Source organism: Durio zibethinus, chromosome 13 (genome assembly GCF_047325235.1).
Source record: "Durio zibethinus cultivar Kanyao isolate XHJ-2024 chromosome 13, ASM4732523v1, whole genome shotgun sequence".
NCBI classification, from domain to species: domain Eukaryota; kingdom Viridiplantae; phylum Streptophyta; class Magnoliopsida; order Malvales; family Malvaceae; genus Durio; species Durio zibethinus.
Genome location: NC_143174.1, coordinates 21,321,083 through 21,339,467, shown reverse-complemented (window position 1 = coordinate 21,339,467; position 18,385 = coordinate 21,321,083). Strand labels below are relative to the sequence as shown.

At 31.5% G+C, this 18,385-nt stretch overlaps 1 protein-coding gene and 1 pseudogene across 4 annotated transcripts; one reads left to right on the top strand and one right to left on the bottom strand.

Moving 5' to 3' along the window:
- Positions 1-7,469: 7,469 nt before the first annotated feature.
- On the bottom strand, positions 7,470-14,891 carry LOC111303005 (copper-transporting ATPase PAA2, chloroplastic). 3 transcript variants are annotated; one of them, XM_022898972.2, is made up of 17 exons: positions 14,223-14,891; positions 14,060-14,137; positions 13,751-13,848; positions 13,576-13,629; positions 13,278-13,364; positions 12,910-13,074; positions 12,586-12,696; positions 12,205-12,273; positions 11,909-12,018; positions 11,239-11,344; positions 10,695-10,761; positions 9,800-9,879; positions 9,260-9,705; positions 8,773-8,947; positions 8,277-8,408; positions 7,943-8,093; positions 7,470-7,831 (listed from the first exon to the last, which is right to left on the bottom strand). In XM_022898972.2, the coding sequence occupies exons 1-17, from the start codon at positions 14,860-14,862 to the stop codon at positions 7,734-7,736; spliced, it is 2,667 nt and encodes an 888-aa protein (XP_022754707.1). In that variant the 5' UTR covers positions 14,863-14,891; the 3' UTR covers positions 7,470-7,733. The 3 variants fall into 3 exon arrangements, with proteins under 3 accessions (XP_022754707.1, XP_022754708.1, XP_089598149.1); XM_022898973.2 differs by lacking the exon at positions 13,278-13,364; XM_089742023.1 differs by lacking the exon at positions 7,470-7,831 and having other exon boundaries at positions 7,935-8,093.
- A 377-nt stretch (positions 14,892-15,268) lies between these two features.
- On the top strand, positions 15,269-18,038 carry LOC111304132 (uncharacterized; annotated as a pseudogene). Its single transcript, XR_016326573.1, has 3 exons — positions 15,269-15,576; positions 15,655-15,864; positions 15,952-18,038. The product of XR_016326573.1 is annotated as an uncharacterized LOC111304132 (transcript).
- Positions 18,039-18,385: the final 347 nt, after the last annotated feature.

The window sequence follows — 18,385 nt, the reverse complement described above, 5'->3', positions numbered from 1 at the left end:
GAGAGATTGCAAGAAAGAAAGAAGAATTATTTCATAGATAAAGTCAAAAAACCTCTCTGCCATTGCTCTGCCATCTCCCCTGCCTACTACAGCAAGCACCCAACTCTCTCTCTCTCCTTGCTCTTTTTAAAAACTTTTTTCTCCATTTAATAGGGGATAATAATAGAATAATTAATTAAATAATTATAAATTATAGGCTATAGATATGAAACAAATCATGGGTCGCTTTCTTTTATGTAATTTGGCAGCTGAGAAAATAATTCTTTTTGGGTTGACAAAGAACGCTTTTTTTTATTATTATTACTTGTCATGTTTCGAATATTACAGTCAGGTTAAATTTGGGTGAAAATTGGAATTTTTTACTGTGTTTTTTGTTTTTTTTAGTCTTTTGGGTGTAAGTCGTTTATAGAGTCGCAGTACTATATTTTGTAGGCTTTTTTTTTTTTTTCCTATTTGACAGTTGCAAGTTACTTTCCGTTATTAACTGCTCTCCCGCCAATGAATCATCGCCGTATTTTTAATTTAGCTCGCCGTTTTGACTATTACACGGTTTTTTTTTTTTAACTAAAAATATAAAATAAAAAACATACTGCTGTCGTTTCGGTCGACATCTGATAAAATTGAAAAGATAAAAAAAAAAAAACCTACTATTAATTTAGATGATCATATACATGCGGTTTTGACTAACGCTTGTAGTTTGTGCCAAATTTAAGTTTTTTTTTTTTTTCAATTTCAACTTTACTTGATCGTATAATGTGATAAAAAATTACATATTTTTTATTATTTGAGTTTAAATTTATTAAAAGATTATAAAAAATATTTTTTTATAAATATATTAACTCTGATATCAAAAATTTTATTTGTATCAATAACAAAATATATTAAGTAAAATTCAATAATCCCTTATCATTCAATTAAAAATAAATTTATTTAAATCAATAGAAAAATAATATTTTCTTGCAAAGCTCAAAATCTCTTATTGTTCAATAAAAAACCTTAACAATAGTTATTCTTTTAAAATTAAATATTTTTAATCTTATTATTCTTAAATTTCTTCATAAATAGCATTGATTTTTGGACAGCAGGAAAAAAATAAATTAAATTATTTTTTATAGATTATTCTAAGTGCATTGTGTAATTTGAATAAGGATTTACTTACACCAATCTAGGTTTTATAATTTTAAAATTTTAATTTAATTTTGATTTAAAATTAATAATGTATATAAAATTCAATGTAAATGGATCTCTATTTACATAATTTATTTAAAAATGTAATTCATAAAATATTTTTTTATCAATAATTAATATCTAAAAATTAATTTAGTAAATACATATATGACAATAGCACAAATTCGTTTATAAAATTAATAATTAGAAGATTTTTTTAATTATTATCATATAAAATAACGATTAATAATATATTTATTTTTTATATATCTAAGGAGTTTTTTTTTTTAATTTTCGAACGAATTTTATCATATCTGTAACATTGTTTATCTTGGTATAATAATAACATTTTATTATTATCAATTAAGATATAATTTATCTTAAATTGTATTTTTTATAATTCGATATATATAAAAAAATTAATAAATTATTTTACTTTCATCAAATATTTTATATTATTAATTATCGATGTTAATTAAAATAACAATATAACAGATAGTAATGAATAAAAATAGATCATGTATTATGATTTTATTCATTAATTTTTATTTATCACATCAATGTACTATTAACTAATTTGGTATATGATGCAAATGAAATGATAAATTAAATTAAATTATAAATTATAAATTTTTATTATATCAATTTACAAAATAATATAATTTAAATATAAAAATTCATATTAACTGTATTACTATGACTGATCTGATTCCTGTAAAATCAATCATCAACGTGGTCAAGAGAAAAGGGAATTCAGAATCTTGAAAAAAAAAAAAAATGGAGGGGCCACAAGAAAAGGCGAGTCGTACTTGTTTTGTTTTTAATTTTTCACCTTGGGAAGGTCATTTGTCTCGTCTCCTCACTATCTCTGACACCCGCTTCTTTCCATTGATGAAGTAACATTGCTGGGACCCCCCTCTCTCTTCTGACACTTTTGACGTCGTCACCTCGTCTCTCTCTCACGCCGTTAACGTTTCTGTCATCCTGTCCTTTTCCATCTGGTCCTTTCTGCATCAGATTATTGCTCTTTTTTTCTTTTTTACTGTGTTTTTTCTTTTGGGGGGGGAATTTTTTAATCAAGTTTTCAGAAGGTTTCCCGGAAAAGCAGTATTTTCTTCTTACGGCAGTAACATGTCTTTCTCGATGGCCCACTTAGACTCTTCCCTCCCCCACCTCTCACGTGACTATTTTATTTTTATTTTCTTTTTTTACTATTTTTAAGCTCTATTATATTTAAGTTGATATTTATAAATATGACTAAAATTTTAAAATATATATTTAATTTAAATAAAAAATATATATTTCATATTTAACATATAAATATAAATTATAGTATATTAAATTTTATATTTTATACGAAATAAACATGTATACAAATGATTAAGATTAATTGTATCTTCTCACACGTTGCATTCAAAAAAATATTAATGAATCCACCATTTATTTAATTTAAAATAAATTTATATTAATATTTTTACAATTAAAATTTAAAAAATTATTTTTATTAATATAATAATATCACCAACTTATGAGTCAAATTTATGTTACAAATTTTTTTACTGTATTATAATTTTTTTGATTTGAAATTTTTTAAGGGTTGGATAATTATTTTGAGTTTCGATTAATTCGAAATTGAATCAGATTGAAATTCATAAATAAATAAATTTTTTTAAATTTATTTTTTTTATTCATAAAATTTGAAATCAAAATTTTATTAAGAAAAAATCGAACTCTTTAATACTCAAACCAATAAATATTAATATCATACGATAATTACATCATATATTTTAAGACAACTCGAGTGAATAAAAAAAAATAGAGCATTTGTCATGTATCACAAAAAGAAAAGGAAAAGGTTCATAATGAAACATTTAAAATAATGTTTAACATGTATAAGCTAAATTATTACAATCTTACTGAATTCCATTAAAACACAAAGAAGTTGTTATAGAGAATTATCCAAGATCGGTGATGGCAATTGAGGATTGTGGACAAACTTGTTGTTTGTGGACCCAATGACAAGTGCCTCAACAAATTTAAACATTTTTTACTTTTTGTTTTTTCCTTTAATTTGTTCCATCTAATAAATGGCTTTTATCACCTTTTTTTTTTTTTAAATCTATTTTATACCCTTACTTGATTTAGAAGCCTCCCTATCATTTGATCAAATTATTAATTTAATTGTTTAAAAGGGCCACACATTTCTTGTGGGGACAACTTCTTTCTTAAAATAGGTAATTTGCTGCTCTTGTAGACATCGGGTAAATTTTCCATATTAATTGTCAAACTTATAAGTTACATGTAGTTAAAATTTAAATGGCAAACATGCAAATAATTTGTCCTCAAATATTAAGTTAAAAATCGGATTTTAAAGGCTTTTAATTTGAAAGTTTCAAAGTAAAAGGAAAGTTGATTAATCAATTAGAGACAAATTATATTATTGTGCACTAGCTAATGTTGATTTAAGTGGGGAAAAATGTGTGTTTTTTTTTTTTTATTATTTGAATTGAAATCTTTTAAAAATTTATAAGAAGATAATTTTTTCATAAAGAGAGTGATTATTTGCATGTCATTTTTTGTTCTATATATCTCAAATTTTTTTATTTTTTGAAATGAAATTATTTGATTATCTTTTTTCTTATAAATAAGTTTTTGAAAATAAATTTTTGAAAAGTTTTAAAGAGTTTTTGGAAATGAATTTCCGGAAGTTCTTAAAGGTTTTTTAAAACGAATTTCCAAAATTTTTAAAATTTTTTTGAAAATTTAATTTTAAAAATCTTTAAAGCTTTGTGGACATTTATTTTTAAAAATTATGAAACGCACAAAAATATTTCAATATGAAATTTTACAAAATTAAATATGAAATCAAATAAAAAAAATAAAATGAACAAATAATTTGAAGTTCTTAAAGGTAAAAAAGCACTTAAAAAATTTACCAATTTGAAGTAAAAAAAGCATAAAATTAAAGATAAATTGCTTGTTATTTTTAGTTTTTATTTGATTTTGTGTGTAATTTCATAAAATTTAATGTTGAAATATTTTTGTACAATTCAAAATTTTAGAAAATTCCCAAAAATGAAAATTTGAAAAATCATAAAGTTTTTTCGAAATAAATTTTTTAAAATTTTGAAAATTCATTTTTAAAAACTTGTTTTAAAGAAAAAAAGTAATTCATTTACAAAAAAAAAAAAAAAAAAGAGTGTGAAGAGAGAAGAGTGTGGTGCATTTAGCAGCATTCTTTCATAAATTTATTGATTCAATGTAAATAAACTATTAGGATCAATCAAAAATAATATATTAAGTGAAATTTAAAAATTTTTTATCGATTAATAAAAATTTATATTATTGTGTAAATAGAAAATAATATATTAAAACATCATTTATAGAAAATTAAATTAAAAAGATATTCGCCTAAACATTTTACCATGAAAATTTCACATCTTAGCACAAGCATTGTGAAAATAAGAATAACATAGTAGCTTCAAATTTGTTAATTTGAACTTCCAATTTGCACCTCAGTTAGGAGAAAGGTCCAGCAGTTGTGACCCATGGGAGCATGGCAACGTGCTTATATGCCAAAGTGGATATTTTCTTGGACCAAAATAAATAAATAATGGGTAAAGAACAGCATATATGGAGGGGTAGGGTGGACCCACCTATCACATGTAAAGCGTGTTTGCATGAAAGTCCTTTCAACTAAATGAGTTCCCAATCACGTGCCCATTTAATATGTGATTATTTTGGTTTTTTTTTTGGGCCGGGGGTGGAGAGAGGGCCGTTAGCTAGTAGTTATTTTGATGTTCAGATATATAAATGATATATTAGTATTTATAAGTTATTCAGGTTTAATTTGAAAAAAAATTTGAATTTGATTCGATTATTATTGAGTCAAATTTCAGCTCGAACTCGAGTAATTTGACTTATCGATTGAACTGAATTCGAATATGTTTATATTCAACTCGAGACTCTCGTGAGCTTAATCGAGCTTTTATATTTAAATATATTTTTATTATTTTAATTAATAAAATATTTCGAGTTCGAGTCCGAGTTCAAGCATGAATAATCGAACTCTTGTCGAGTATACGAATTGAGCTTATTTTTACATATTAATCGAGTTTAATCGAGCGAGCTCGAGTAACTCGAATTCGATTACGAATCGAGCTCGAGCTTAAAAAATAAAACTCGATCGAATTCAAGCCAATATCGAGTTTCAAGTTATGAGTCGAACTCGAACTTATCACTATATCGACTCGACTCGGCTCGACTCGATTACACCCCTAACAATGACTCTTCTTTTTTCGTACGAAGTCACACCCAATTAGGGCCATTGCAATATTGTTGAAGAAAACTAAAAAATTAATTTAGTTTTTTTTTTTAATTTATATATGCGTGAATAGTGATTTATAGTATAATAAATAAACAAATAAATATGTGATTTTAATTTTTTATATTATAATGTATAAAATAAAGTTAAAAATAAAAAGTAAAATTAATAAATAACAATTTTAATGTAAAAGTTAATTTAATTCAATTTAAATGTATATGAAATAATTAATAAGATATATATACTACCACGTATTAAAAGAATTCCACAGATATTCAAATTTTTACAAGATGATAGCTGTTCAAATTTACTATGGGTTAGATATTTATTTAGCTTTTAGTTTTAACATTTGAATTTGATTTTTATTTATATGAAAAGTTGTAATGAGATCTAATGGGATTCAATTTATCACTTTTTCATGAAAAATATTTTTTTTTTCTATTTTGTTGGTGTGGGTAAAAAAATTTTAAACAGAAATAAAGAATTTATCAACAAATTTTTATGGGTGAGATATTTCAAAGGGCCTACGAAAGTATACTAAATTTATTAAAAGTAATTCAACTTTTTAGAAAACAAAGTAAATTTTTAAAATCAAAATTTAAAGTGATGAGAATTTAATAAAATTCATCGAAGTAGTAATGAAGTTTTATGAATTCAAAATTAGAATTAAATAAATTTATAAATAAAAATTTAAGGTTAATAGATTTTTATTAACTCTACTAGATATTAAAAAAGTATTAAAATTTTCAATATGAAAACTAATTAAATTCATAAAAAATAAATAAAAATAAATGAAACAAATAAAATAAAAGTCACAATTTTCATAAAAATAATATATGATAAATAATTAATAATAAATGAAAATATGTATAACCAAAATAAAAATTATGTTACTCACAAAACCTCATACATTCTTTTACACATGTCAATATAGGATTAAAAATAAAAATTAAAATTTTTAAAAAATGAATTTCAAGAAAATATATGATAATATTAAATAAAAAAATTAATTTCCTTAAATTTAAATCAAGGAATGATGAACCATTTTATACTATTTTTAATAAATTTGTTTTTATGAAAAAATAAATTTATTATAAATTATAAATTTTATGAATTTTTTACCTTTTAATTAAAATTAAATTAAAAAAATACTGCAACGAATTGCGGGATCCATTCCAGACGGTCCGCCGTTGTCAACGCCATTCTTCGCGACCTTCTGCTATCGAAGGTTGTTTTTTTTTTTTACCAATCCATAGAGGACCTCAAGACCTTTGAATTTCATCAATAGTAATGCGTCAATTCAACCCTTACGGAAAACGGAAAGACAAACAATCCCCTTGAATTGTGTGCCGCGTTTTAGACGTGTGGAGCTAAAAGAAGGATTTTCTCTCTCTCAGGTTCAGCTGATTTCTGCTTGAACCATGATGTGTTGATAAATTGCCATTATTAAATTGCTTTGAATATCAGCTATGACTTTTTTTCGATGAGTTGGGGGGCTGGAGGGCTTGATGGGGATGAAACGATGAAGGTTTTTCAGTTATTTAAAACTTGGTACCTGGTGGGGGAAAAAAGAGGGGGGGAGGGGCGCATCGATGGCGTGGCACATAGCTAATGGAAGATATGGGCTGGGAGAGGACCTGATAGCCTACCAGAAAATAATGGAGTTTTCTGTCGATAACTTAATGTGATCCATACCTACGTGCAATAGACTACGCTTATATACCGTGCATCATCAGTCTCTGAATCAAACCACCCGCTTCAATTTACCCTGCATGTGGATGTGGTTGCATCGATAGCTGTCTTGCAAGAATCAGTGGCGGTACATGCTACGTCAGGCCTTACGAAAGCTGACAATAATATTAAAGCGATAGCGAAAAAAGAAATTAGGTTGAGAAAAACGAAGAGCAGAGGAGAAATTTATTCGTGTTCTCTCTCTTAATCGGACGAAGAAACTACATTTATCATTAAGATTGACAAGTGCCCCCGAATTATTAGATTTTGATTGTAGAAGAAGTTTGGCGGCTTTGGTTCTTTATAACACAATTTCAACATGCTTTATTACAAACATAATAAACTACTACAAAACTTAGATAAAATTAAAATAGATATAAATGAAAAAGAGAATTGATGTGGGCACATTCTCATTTCACTCGTTTTTCTGCTAAAGATATTAACTTCTCAGGATATTTATTCATTGGATTGACGTACTTTGTTAATTCGGAGCGGCAGGCATTTGTGATATTTAGGCAAGATTATTCTTCCTCCTCTTCTCAGACCCATGGAGCCGTAAAAGCAAGGAATTTGTTACAACAAATATTGAGCTCAAGGCCATTAGCCCACCTAAAAAATTGAAGCAGCTTAGCCATAGCCATAGATACGAAGAATATATTCTGGGGACCATATATAATAAAAATGTGTCGCTTTTTTTTATTTTTTTTCCAGTTCACTTACCAGAAAGTGAAGGTGTCATAGCAAAATCGTATTGGGGAAGTAATACACCAGCAGCAATGGGGATGGCAACAACATTATATGCTACTGCCCATGATAAATTTTGGTACACTTTTGCCATTGTTGCCTGTGCAAGATCCAGAGCGTCTACTACCTGCCAGGGGAGTATTCAGTGAGAATGATAGAATCTTTATCTGACTGGTTTTCTTTGGGGCGGACAAAATGTAACCTTCTATAAACATGTCATATAAAAGCAAAATTGACTAGCTAAACAGTTTAAAGAATCAACTAGATCATTGCATGAACACTAGAATTAAGACATCAAACAAGAGCATACCTGGGAGAGTTTGTTTCCAAGAAGTATAATAGATGCTGCATCAGAGGCTGCGGTTTCCTGTGCTTCATTCTGTAGAGCAATCCCCACATCAGCAAGAGCCAAAGATGGAGCATCGTTAATGCCATCTCCTACCTTTTGAGAAAAAAAAGACATATTAGCTGAATATATTTTCTAATGAAGCCAGTGTTGCATGCGTTTGCTTTTGTTAGGGTCATCCTAAATCTTTCTCCTGAGCACAGAATCAGTCTGATTATCTAACACCTAATCGTTGGACCGAAAACAAAATCAATATGGTTATTTCAGTTAAATCCACAGGAATTTGGTACAAATCACCGCACTTCCTCATCTAAGTAAGTGGAGCAAGCAATACTGCCTGCTTTTACTAAAATATGAAGTCCAATTATTGACTGGAGAACCAGATGCACTTTAAATATGCTTTATATCATTAATCAAATTTACATTCTCGAGGACTGATTGTTCCCGGAGAGATAGTTACCATAGCGATGTGATGTCCAGCAGTCTGAAGAGTAGATATAACCCATGATTTCTGCTGAGGAGTTGAGGATGCATTAACAAATTCACGCCCTATACCAACTGTCTTTGCAATAGTTGCAACAGCCTCTTCCCTGTCTCCTGAAATAAGGATTGTTTTGATACCCTTCTGCTGAAGCCTTACATAGACAAGGAAACAAAATAAACACAAATAACAAGAAGTCAGAAAGTAAGAATTGCTCATGAAACATTTTTATCAGCATTTTTATGCATTTTCAGCACATTGTTTTATAGAATAAATGGAGAAGGAAATGGAAGTTATAAGTTGCTACTCAAGTTGGAAAAATAAAGAATACAGCTTCATTTCCAATCATCATCGGAGAACAATCAGATGAGCATTGGCTACTAAAAAAGACTTGTACATAACGTACATGAAAAGCCAGGCACTGGAGAGAACTTGCCCCCATGATAAAAGAATATGAAAATATTACCCGCTCACGGTAGACTCAGCATCACAGCGCAAACTGTCATATATTCCTATGGCACCAATAATACCTTCTCCTTCACGTCCAACATAGACAGCTGTTTTTGAATAGTTTGATGGTGATGATGATTGATGCATTACGGCATGTTCTAAATTCATCAAATCCGATGGCCTTGCCTTTATCTGGAAACGTTCATTAACCCATTCTAGATTACCAACAGCAACCAAACATCCATTTACTTCAGCTAAAGTTCCAAATCCTGGTTCAACTAGTTGTCCTCTTGTTTCTGGGAATGCCAAGTTCAAAGATTCTGCCTTTTTTACAATAGCCTTAGCAATTGGATGTGCTGCTGTTCTCTCTACTGCTGCAGCAATTTGAAGAATTTCTGGTTCATCATATGCAAAGGAAGCCACTGTGGAGACAGTGGGTTTTCCTTCAGTGAGAGTGCCTGTCTGTACAAAGGAAAAGAGGATACCGTTAGAGTGGAATTTTAAAGAGGAGAGAGAGAGAGAGAGAGAGAGTCATTATTTTCAGGTGTAGAAGTACTTTGTCAAAAGCAACATAGTCTACACTGGCCAAGCGTTCCAGAACATCCCCTCCTCTTATAAGTAGTCCTTGTCTAGCTCCTGATGATTTTCATTGCAGCAACATATAATTCAGTACAACAGAAAGTGAATTGTTGTTTGTACTTTGTAAAGCGTAAAGAACCAATAATAAAGTTAAATGCCCAGTATCCTATTCTTCAAATTCAAGAGTAGTTAAATGCTCTGTATCCTTTCTTCAAATTCAAGAGAATCCAACGTTCATGCTCCTCATACCAGTGAACAACATTACAGTGGTCTCAATATCATAATGGGCAAATGTTCCAAAATAAACAATATTTCCAAAAGTGGAGATTTGAGCATTTCCCAAAATCATAGTTTTCAAATTAAATTCTTTGCTATGTCCTCAATTTATCATTAAAGCACGAGCCAGCCAAAGCACTCCATATATTTACTTACCTATAGTTGGTTAAGGTGAATATAAGCTCTCCATATATTTACCTATACTTAAGGTGAACTAAAGTATGAACTATGAACTCTTTCAATTGCACAAACTATCTTCTAACCAGTGAATAAAAGTAGATCTGACAATTTGTGTCACCGTGTCGTGTAAAATATTATATTCGTTATGTGTTTTGTACGAAAATCGCGTGTCATAGTTCGTGTCGACACAAAAATATAAAATATAATTTTTTTGTTTTATTAAACCTATTTATGGTTTTTCTAAAATTTTAAACCGTGTTATCTTTGTATCCTTTATTCATATCGTTTTCGTATTGTGTTACCGTGTTGTATTTCAAATTGCCAGGTTTTTATAAAAGTATACTAAATGTTCACTGAATTAGTCCTAAACAGAAAATGCATTGAAATAAAAATTTATTGACATGCTAGGTAGTTACCAAGAGAGGTGCCAACAAGGATTGCTGTTGGTGTGGCGAGACCCAGTGCACATGGACAGGAAACTACCTGGAAAAAGAAAACTAGCATTACAAACTGATACTGCTAATAAATTTTATTATTCTCGATCTAGAGAAAGTACAATAAAACACAATATTAAATGAAAATTCTCTAAGAAAATTATGACATCTATTAAACAATCATCTGCAAGCGCTACCTTGTCAAACAAAACACACTTAAAATTTTTGTTTTTGTTTTTTATTTGTATATTCAATTATATTGTATCTTTCTGCATTTTGGCTGCTGCCATTCTTACAAGAAAATCTTCCCCAAATGTGATTTGCAACTTTTAACAGGAAAAGGCAGGACGGAAACACCTTTTAACTTGTTTTCTTCTTTTGAAGAAGATAAAAGAAGTTTCTTTTACCATATTGAGATTACTCTCATGACAAATAACTTGGCAACCAAATAGATAAAAAAGAAGACAATACAAACAATCAGGCAATAAGATGGTGAAAAAACTCAGGTAAACATAAGATTACTCACTAAGACATCCACTGCAAGTTTCAAACTCAAAAGCAAGGGATCTCCATCAGGACCAGCAATATCATTGAGCAAAACATCTGGAAATATGTGTGACCCGGCACAATACCTAGATATCGAAGCAACAAGGAGAAAGACACAAGAATTAAGCTAGTAGACAATCAGCAGGACGCTAAGAGAAAGTTAATAAATATCTATAAGCAACTAAAAAAAGCCCACAGAGACCAGCATAGTCTGGTTCTGAGTTAAAAACTAGCATGTAGAAAGGGAAATTAAAGAAATGCGTAAAGTAAATGAAGAAATTATAATTCTAGAATGGAAGAAAGTTTGGAAAAAAAAAACCTTGTCCAGCCTTTACTTAAATTAATGGCCCAGTTCTCACAAGCATATACAAGAGTAGAAGTATGCTCGGATCTAGGGGAATGATGGGGAGAGGATAACAAGAAACGAAGTGCAGATAAAATTGTCATAATCTCCTTCTAGATAAGATTTCAACTAATTGAACTTCACAAATTGAAGAACAATTGCCCATTTTGCTTTTGTGAAAGCATCTATGAGTTACATATGTATCTTGATAAATAAATTAGAATCCCGTTTTGTCCATCTATTTTAAGCATCTCAACTTTAATCACTCCATCCAAAGTTAAGACATCTGAAGAAACAAATTCCATACCAAAAAGCAAAGGTTGCCGCTGACAGTGTCATTATGCTATACACAAATGGCCCAGCTATTGCATCAGCAAGCCTTTGTACAGGTGCTTCTTGTCCTTGAGCATCCTCAACCTGAAAAAATGTTGCACATTTCTTACTCAGGCTAAAAGGAAGCAATGGTAGTCATTAGTTATAAGTATTAGATAAAGGGACAATTATACTCAGTGCAGCAGACTCATAGTGACTCGTATCAAGCATCAGATGTGAGAATATGACAATATGATTAATCCAATAAAAGAGGTTCACTAGGGCACTAACCATGCGTACAATCTTGGAAATAGTTGAGTTGGAGCCTGTGGAAGTTGCTTCAATCCTTAGAGGACCATCCTGAAATAGAACATCCATAAATATAAATGATGAATCTGGCCAAAAAAATGATGAATACATGGGTAAGTGGGTTTAATCTAAAATTCTTAAAAAATAATTTAGAAAGAATCCAAATGTAATCCCAACAATTAATCTTTGTCTAACTCTCCTCCTCAGGTTTAATTATCCCAAGCAGTCCAGCTAATATGCATTTTAATATAAAAGGTTATTCCTATATCTCTGAAATAAGCAATGGTCAGGTATTTCTCACCCTAAGGTAAAGCCAGTGGCATAAGTCATAGCATTTCAAATTTATATTCCTCCAAATCTTACCCAATTTATAGTTCCAGCAGAGACTGTAAGACCTTTTTCCTTGAAAACTGGAAGTGATTCTCCGGTCAGCATGGATTCATCAACCACACTTCTTCCTGCAACAACTTTCCCCTGTGTAGGGAGTTTTAATTTCAGCAGAAGTCCATTTGTGCCTATTATATTTAATCATAGTGATTATAAAAAGTTCAACTTAGTTTCATATCATTAGCAAGGATCTTATCAGCTTTAACTGAAAATACATAGGGCTTGTCTGTATATGGACTGAGTTTACAAATCAGAGTATGATGCAATAAATCCTTATGTTACAACATATTCAAGACTTACATCTACAGGAATTGTTTCTCCAGGCAAAACTAACACCATGTCTCCAACTCGAATATCGTCTGATGGGACTTCAATGCAAATAGCATCGGAGCAAAGTACAGAATCAACAGAGGAATCAGTGTCTGATGAAGTAATCACAAGTCTTGACTGAGTTGATATCAATGACTGCAAAAACAATGAAATCACATGTGAAATCAAACCATTGGCAAGTAGTTTAAAATTAGGGGTGAATATAATAGAAGCATGTTGTGCAAGTAAAATCTCAGTTTTAAGGATCCATAAAGCCCATAAGCCAGAAGTTATCGGTCAATGGCCGACAAAAAACAAGTGTAATAGCACCACAGGCAAGTATCAAGTCCAAGACTCACTAAAAGTTCATTTAAGTCACTAGATGCTCTAATCCTCGCTTTTTCTTCCAGAGAACGTCCCAGGAGTACAAAACCAAGAAGCATGACCTGCATACTAAAATACAAGAGCGCTTCATGAGAATCTATTATCAACCAAACCAAAACTATCAGGCTTCCATCTAAGTTGCTTCAGCATAAATGGAAATAGCTAATCAGTAGATATGCCAAAGGAGATCTTATCATGAGGCATTTGGTAGCTATAGCACAACCATGATATCAAAAATAAATATTGGAAAGGAGTAAAAGTAAGGCAAATCACCGGTTCATCAAAGAATGAAGCATCCCATTCAAGCCCAGGGTTAAGAAGTGAGACCTACAAATAAAAGGCAAATATAAGAACAACAGAATTTAGCAAATTGATTCCATCATGCTATATTAAGAAAACTGAATCTCAGTTTTCAAACCACAAGGTAAGCGAGAAAGAAAAATCTCACTGCACTAATGATAAATGCTGCAATCGATCCAAATCCCACGAGAGAATTCATATTGGGTGAGCCTTTCTTGAATGCCAATAAGCCATCAACTAGCAAATCTGCAAAACATTTTTTAAGCACTTTGATTGAAGTCAACCTTGACTCTCTGCAGTAATAATACATATTAAAAAGAGTTTTGCTAGCAACTGCCCTAAGACCAAGGAATATCTTCCCTAAATACATTTGAACTTATTGTCTTTAATGTAAGAAATTTCTTAAATACCACCTAAATGTTAATATATGTGAAAACATGGGGAGAAATCAACAAACCTCTTCCTGGCCCCAACAAAGCCGCTAAAGCCAATCCACCTTTAAAATAAGAATTATGAAGGACCTCTAAAACCGATCCTGCATCAAACATAATTAAATCAGAGGCGTCATTATCACTTTTTTTTATTTAAATAAGAAATTATCTTTAATTGAATTAAATTACCATGGGCGATGTGAATCCCTAGCGAGTGCAAAATATGTGAAGCATGAGATCCGCAACAAAGCGCCACCAAAGTCCAAGCAAAAGACACTCTGTTCCTACTCTTAACCAGCAATTCCTCTTTCTTCTTCGACATTTCCTTCCATTTCCTCACATTCTCTCCGATTCCAAGCCCCGAGACCCTCCTCTTCGCCATGAACCCGCACTCAGTCACGCGCTGAGCTATACTCTCCGCAACAATCTCCACAGTTTCGCTCTCTATCAACTCTTGCTTCAACTTGATCGCCGCTGTTTCAGTTAATAAGTTGACCACGACTGAGTCGACTCGCTTGTCGGAGGAGATAACTGATTTGACTCGGGATACGCATCCGCCGCACATCATCCCATTTACATCTAGGAGAATCGACGAGTCTTTAGGCTTCTGTTTCGGCAGCTGGAGAGACGACCCTTGAGACTGTGATCTGGTTTCCAACGAATTGAATAAGACGAAACCAGGAGTTGACTGATGCCGGTAATAGAAACGCCTGCGACAGCGTCGTTGGAGTAAGTCAAAGCAGTCAACTTTAAGTTTTTCCCCATTACTGAAGGAGAGCTTTGGCTGAGTTGATAAAGAGAGTCTTAACAGATCCGCTGCCATTGCCATTTTGCTTTTGCAGAAAACAAAAGAAACGCAGAGAAAATAGATTTGGTGACGACGATCGTTAATGAAGCAAGAGGTAGTTGAACAATTAAAGCATTATCCAATCAACTTCGGCCACGTAATCTTGCAGTATATCCGCACGTTTTTTTCTTGCTATCGTTAAATTGAAGTTCACGTATCTTTACAGTCAAAAACAAGCGCCAGCCTGGCAAGATTGTGTCCAATTAAAATATTCAATTTATTTGTAATTACTAACGGCAGGGTTTATGTCAGCACAAAAGAATCAAAGCAATGATCCAAATAATGTCGCGCCACGTGGAAAATAAAAATCTCTCTTTTAAAATTCTGATCGTGCCACGTGGAAAAATTAACTCCGTCTTTAAGCAAAGCCTCTCGAATTTCCCTACTCTTCAAAAAAGTTAAAAAAAGAGGGACTGTCGCCAAGACGGCCAAAATAGAGCCCAAAATCTAAATCCCCAAACTCAGTTCCCAAATCTCTATCACTATATTCAGCATTTAATCAAACGGCATTCGCACCCCCATTTTTGAGACCATCAATGCCCAATCTCGTTCAAAATCAAGTTCTTGATTCAGTCAAGTAACCTTCACGAATCAATCGTTTCAACTGCCGATAAGTTCTCGAATTTCCTTGAACAAAATCAAGTTTTCAAAAATATCCTCGCCTTATCCTCTGAATTCCAAAGCTTCTGGAATGAGGTAGCTGATTTTATCATCTGTTTCTTTCATTCCGATACAAGTTCTGTGACGAATTCCAATTCCAATTTTTTTACGCAGGTATTTACTTGCAGAAACAACTACAGGAACGTTAATAATTATTTTCCGCTGTCAAATCACAATTTTGCGACGGTTTTACCTGATGATTTAGTGGCAGGGATCGTCGTTGCAAATGGAATCCTAAATTTCCATTTATAACGCGCTGTTAATTATAGGGCTGGTTTTGACTTGGTTCCCTAACACTCTTCCAGCCATTGTTAGTCCACTCAGGTACTTCCAATTCCATCAAATTTCTAAACGTTGAAATACTTGAATTCTTAATTTTATTTTAATATAAACTTTATCTTTTTGGTTCAGTACTTTATGTGATCCTTAACTGAACATATTCCGGGGGATAATTCCACCTCTATGAGGAACATTGGATTTATCTCCAATACTTGCATTTCTGGTTCTAAACGCATTCAATAGCATCGCCGCCGCACTTCCGGTGGCTGTGCAACCTCCTAGAAGAGCTTCATCTCATTCGTTGCTCACTCATTTAACCTCTTCGCGGAAGGAGTGGGTAGAATACTCAATAGGAGCCGGTCCGAGAGCCCCAATGGCACCGATTAAACTCTTTTTAGTTAATTGAAGGTTCTTTTAACCTTTTTCGTTCGGGTATATATTTGATGTAAGGGTGTAGATTTTATATACTATTTAAGGATAATCGCATTAATAAAATGAACAAGACGAAATTATTAATGTGTAAGTCTTTTAAAAGATAATAATTTTTCATATATTTATTTAAAAAATTTATATCTTAACAAATTTTCATTATTTGATTTATTGATATTATATAAAATTTATATAGTGATAAAATATATTGTTAATGGATAAATTGATATCATTTAATAAATAAATAAATAATATAAGATGGAGTAAGTATTTTAAAAAATATTAATTTTTTATATATTAATTTAAAAAATTAATATTTATTTATTAATAATATAATATTATTTGATTTATTGATAATATATAAATTTTATATAATCAAATAAAAACTCTTTATTTATTTTTATTTACTTTGTATGGGTTGTCACCAGAAATTCTTTTGCTATACAAGTATCCTTTTAAACCGCCAAATGGCTGCATTCCAAACTATTTAATGTAGCTGCCTATCGCAAAATTTCCACGTTATCTTTAGAATTTCTGGAAAGATTCCCGAGGGATATTATGGGTTTAAACTTTAAAGAGATTGCTTTTTACTTCAACCCTTAACCATGGCTGTTGGATTGGAATGTTTCTTGACCAGAAACTATATTCCAAATGGATGATCCAGAAGAAGAGTTCAAATATTGTCAAGGAAAATGAAGATGGGGGGATAATCCGCAGTAAGAAAAGCTCAATAAGAAAAAAGTTTGTTCCTCCTGAAATTTGTTTTTATGAATGGAGTCCATAGCTCCTACATGCAGGTCAAGCAGGTCGTTTTCATCTGAGAAATGGGTGGCGATTGTCTTGACCATTTTAGCTGTGGTTTCACCTCTTTACATCAACCAGAAGCCAGTTAGTGAACCGGAGCGTGAAGAGCAATCCATGGACTTGTCTTCATGTTTGAGTCGTGCTATTGATATTGGCTTTTCCTATCTCACTTTACTTGAACCGGAGCTTTACTAGGTTTGATCATCTTTGGATTGGGTCAAGCAGGTCTTCTTCGTATGAGAGACTGGTGGCAATAGGCTTGATTGACTTAGGTGTGGTTTCACCTCTTTATATCAACAGAGGAACGGTGAGTGAGCGAGAACCTGATGAGCAGCCCATCAACTCTGCTTCTTGGTTGCCTCTGCTGTTATTGATATTAATCTTGGCCATTGCTTTGTCACTTTATTGTGACAGAAGCTATACAAAGTTTGATCCCAACTGGATTTATAGAGTTGGTGGTTCTGCTGGAATCTTACTTGTTCTTCTGGTTCTGGCATTTGTTTTGAAGTGTAAGGCTTCTGATCTGAACTGAGAAGCTTGCTTGAAGTTGAACTTCTGAAAACAGAAAGTGCTTTATTCACGAACATAAGTAATGAAACTTCTGTTTCGGCCATGTTATGCAGATGAAGATACTCCGTTTCCTAGTTTCGGATTCCTTGTAAGTTGCAGGAATAAAGAGTCAACTCTTAAACTGGTGTTTTCCTGTAGTATGTTGTCAATCATTAGTTGGGGTTGTTAAGAGAAAACAGCGCATTGCAGCACAAACAGAAGCTCTACAGCTGATTATATTGAATGAATGTGTATGACCAAAAGAAAGAAAAAAAAAAAGGATAAACACAATTTTTTATGATCCCATGTACATACCATAAGCTTTTTGCAAATTCAGAATGCATGGTCGGTCCATTTTATATTCTCTGATACCATATATTTTAGAATTGTATAGGTCATCAAAATTTTATATGGAATCTAAACTTATAATTGGTGCATTTTTATATAATTCTTTAATGTGATTAGATAATTGTAGGATTGTGGATTGTAGTAAAAAAAATTATAAATGAAAATTTTCGCACAGAAGAAAGCTCAATCATTCAATTTTAAACGCGTTACAAAGCATATCTTTTCTAAATTGGAATATTACACCTGCCACTTACCACGATCTAGCCTCAAGGTGTGCATGTAGTTCAACAATTTGTCTTAGTCACGTATGTTTAAGATGCAGACTCTAATACTTACCATCTCACCCTGAATTTGTGAATTTAAAACATTTTCAAACCTCAATCATATGTTTTGTAACTGATATAACAAAATTATCTCTGATCTGATGAAGCTGAAA

What these genes read in the sequence shown, in the direction of transcription:
- LOC111303005 (XM_022898972.2), bottom strand. Translation starts at nt 14,862, where the DNA reads ATGGCAATGGCAGCGGATCTGTTAAGACTCTCTTTATCAACTCAGCCA. An exon ending in GAGAAACAATTCCTGTAGAT is followed by an intron (nt 12,697 to 12,909) that starts GTAAGTCTTGAA and finishes CTCCCTACACAG; the next exon opens with GGGAAAGTTGTTGCAGGAAG. An exon ending in ACTATGTTGCTTTTGACAAA is followed by an intron (nt 9,706 to 9,799) that starts GTACTTCTACAC and finishes TCCTTTGTACAG; the next exon opens with ACAGGCACTCTCACTGAAGG.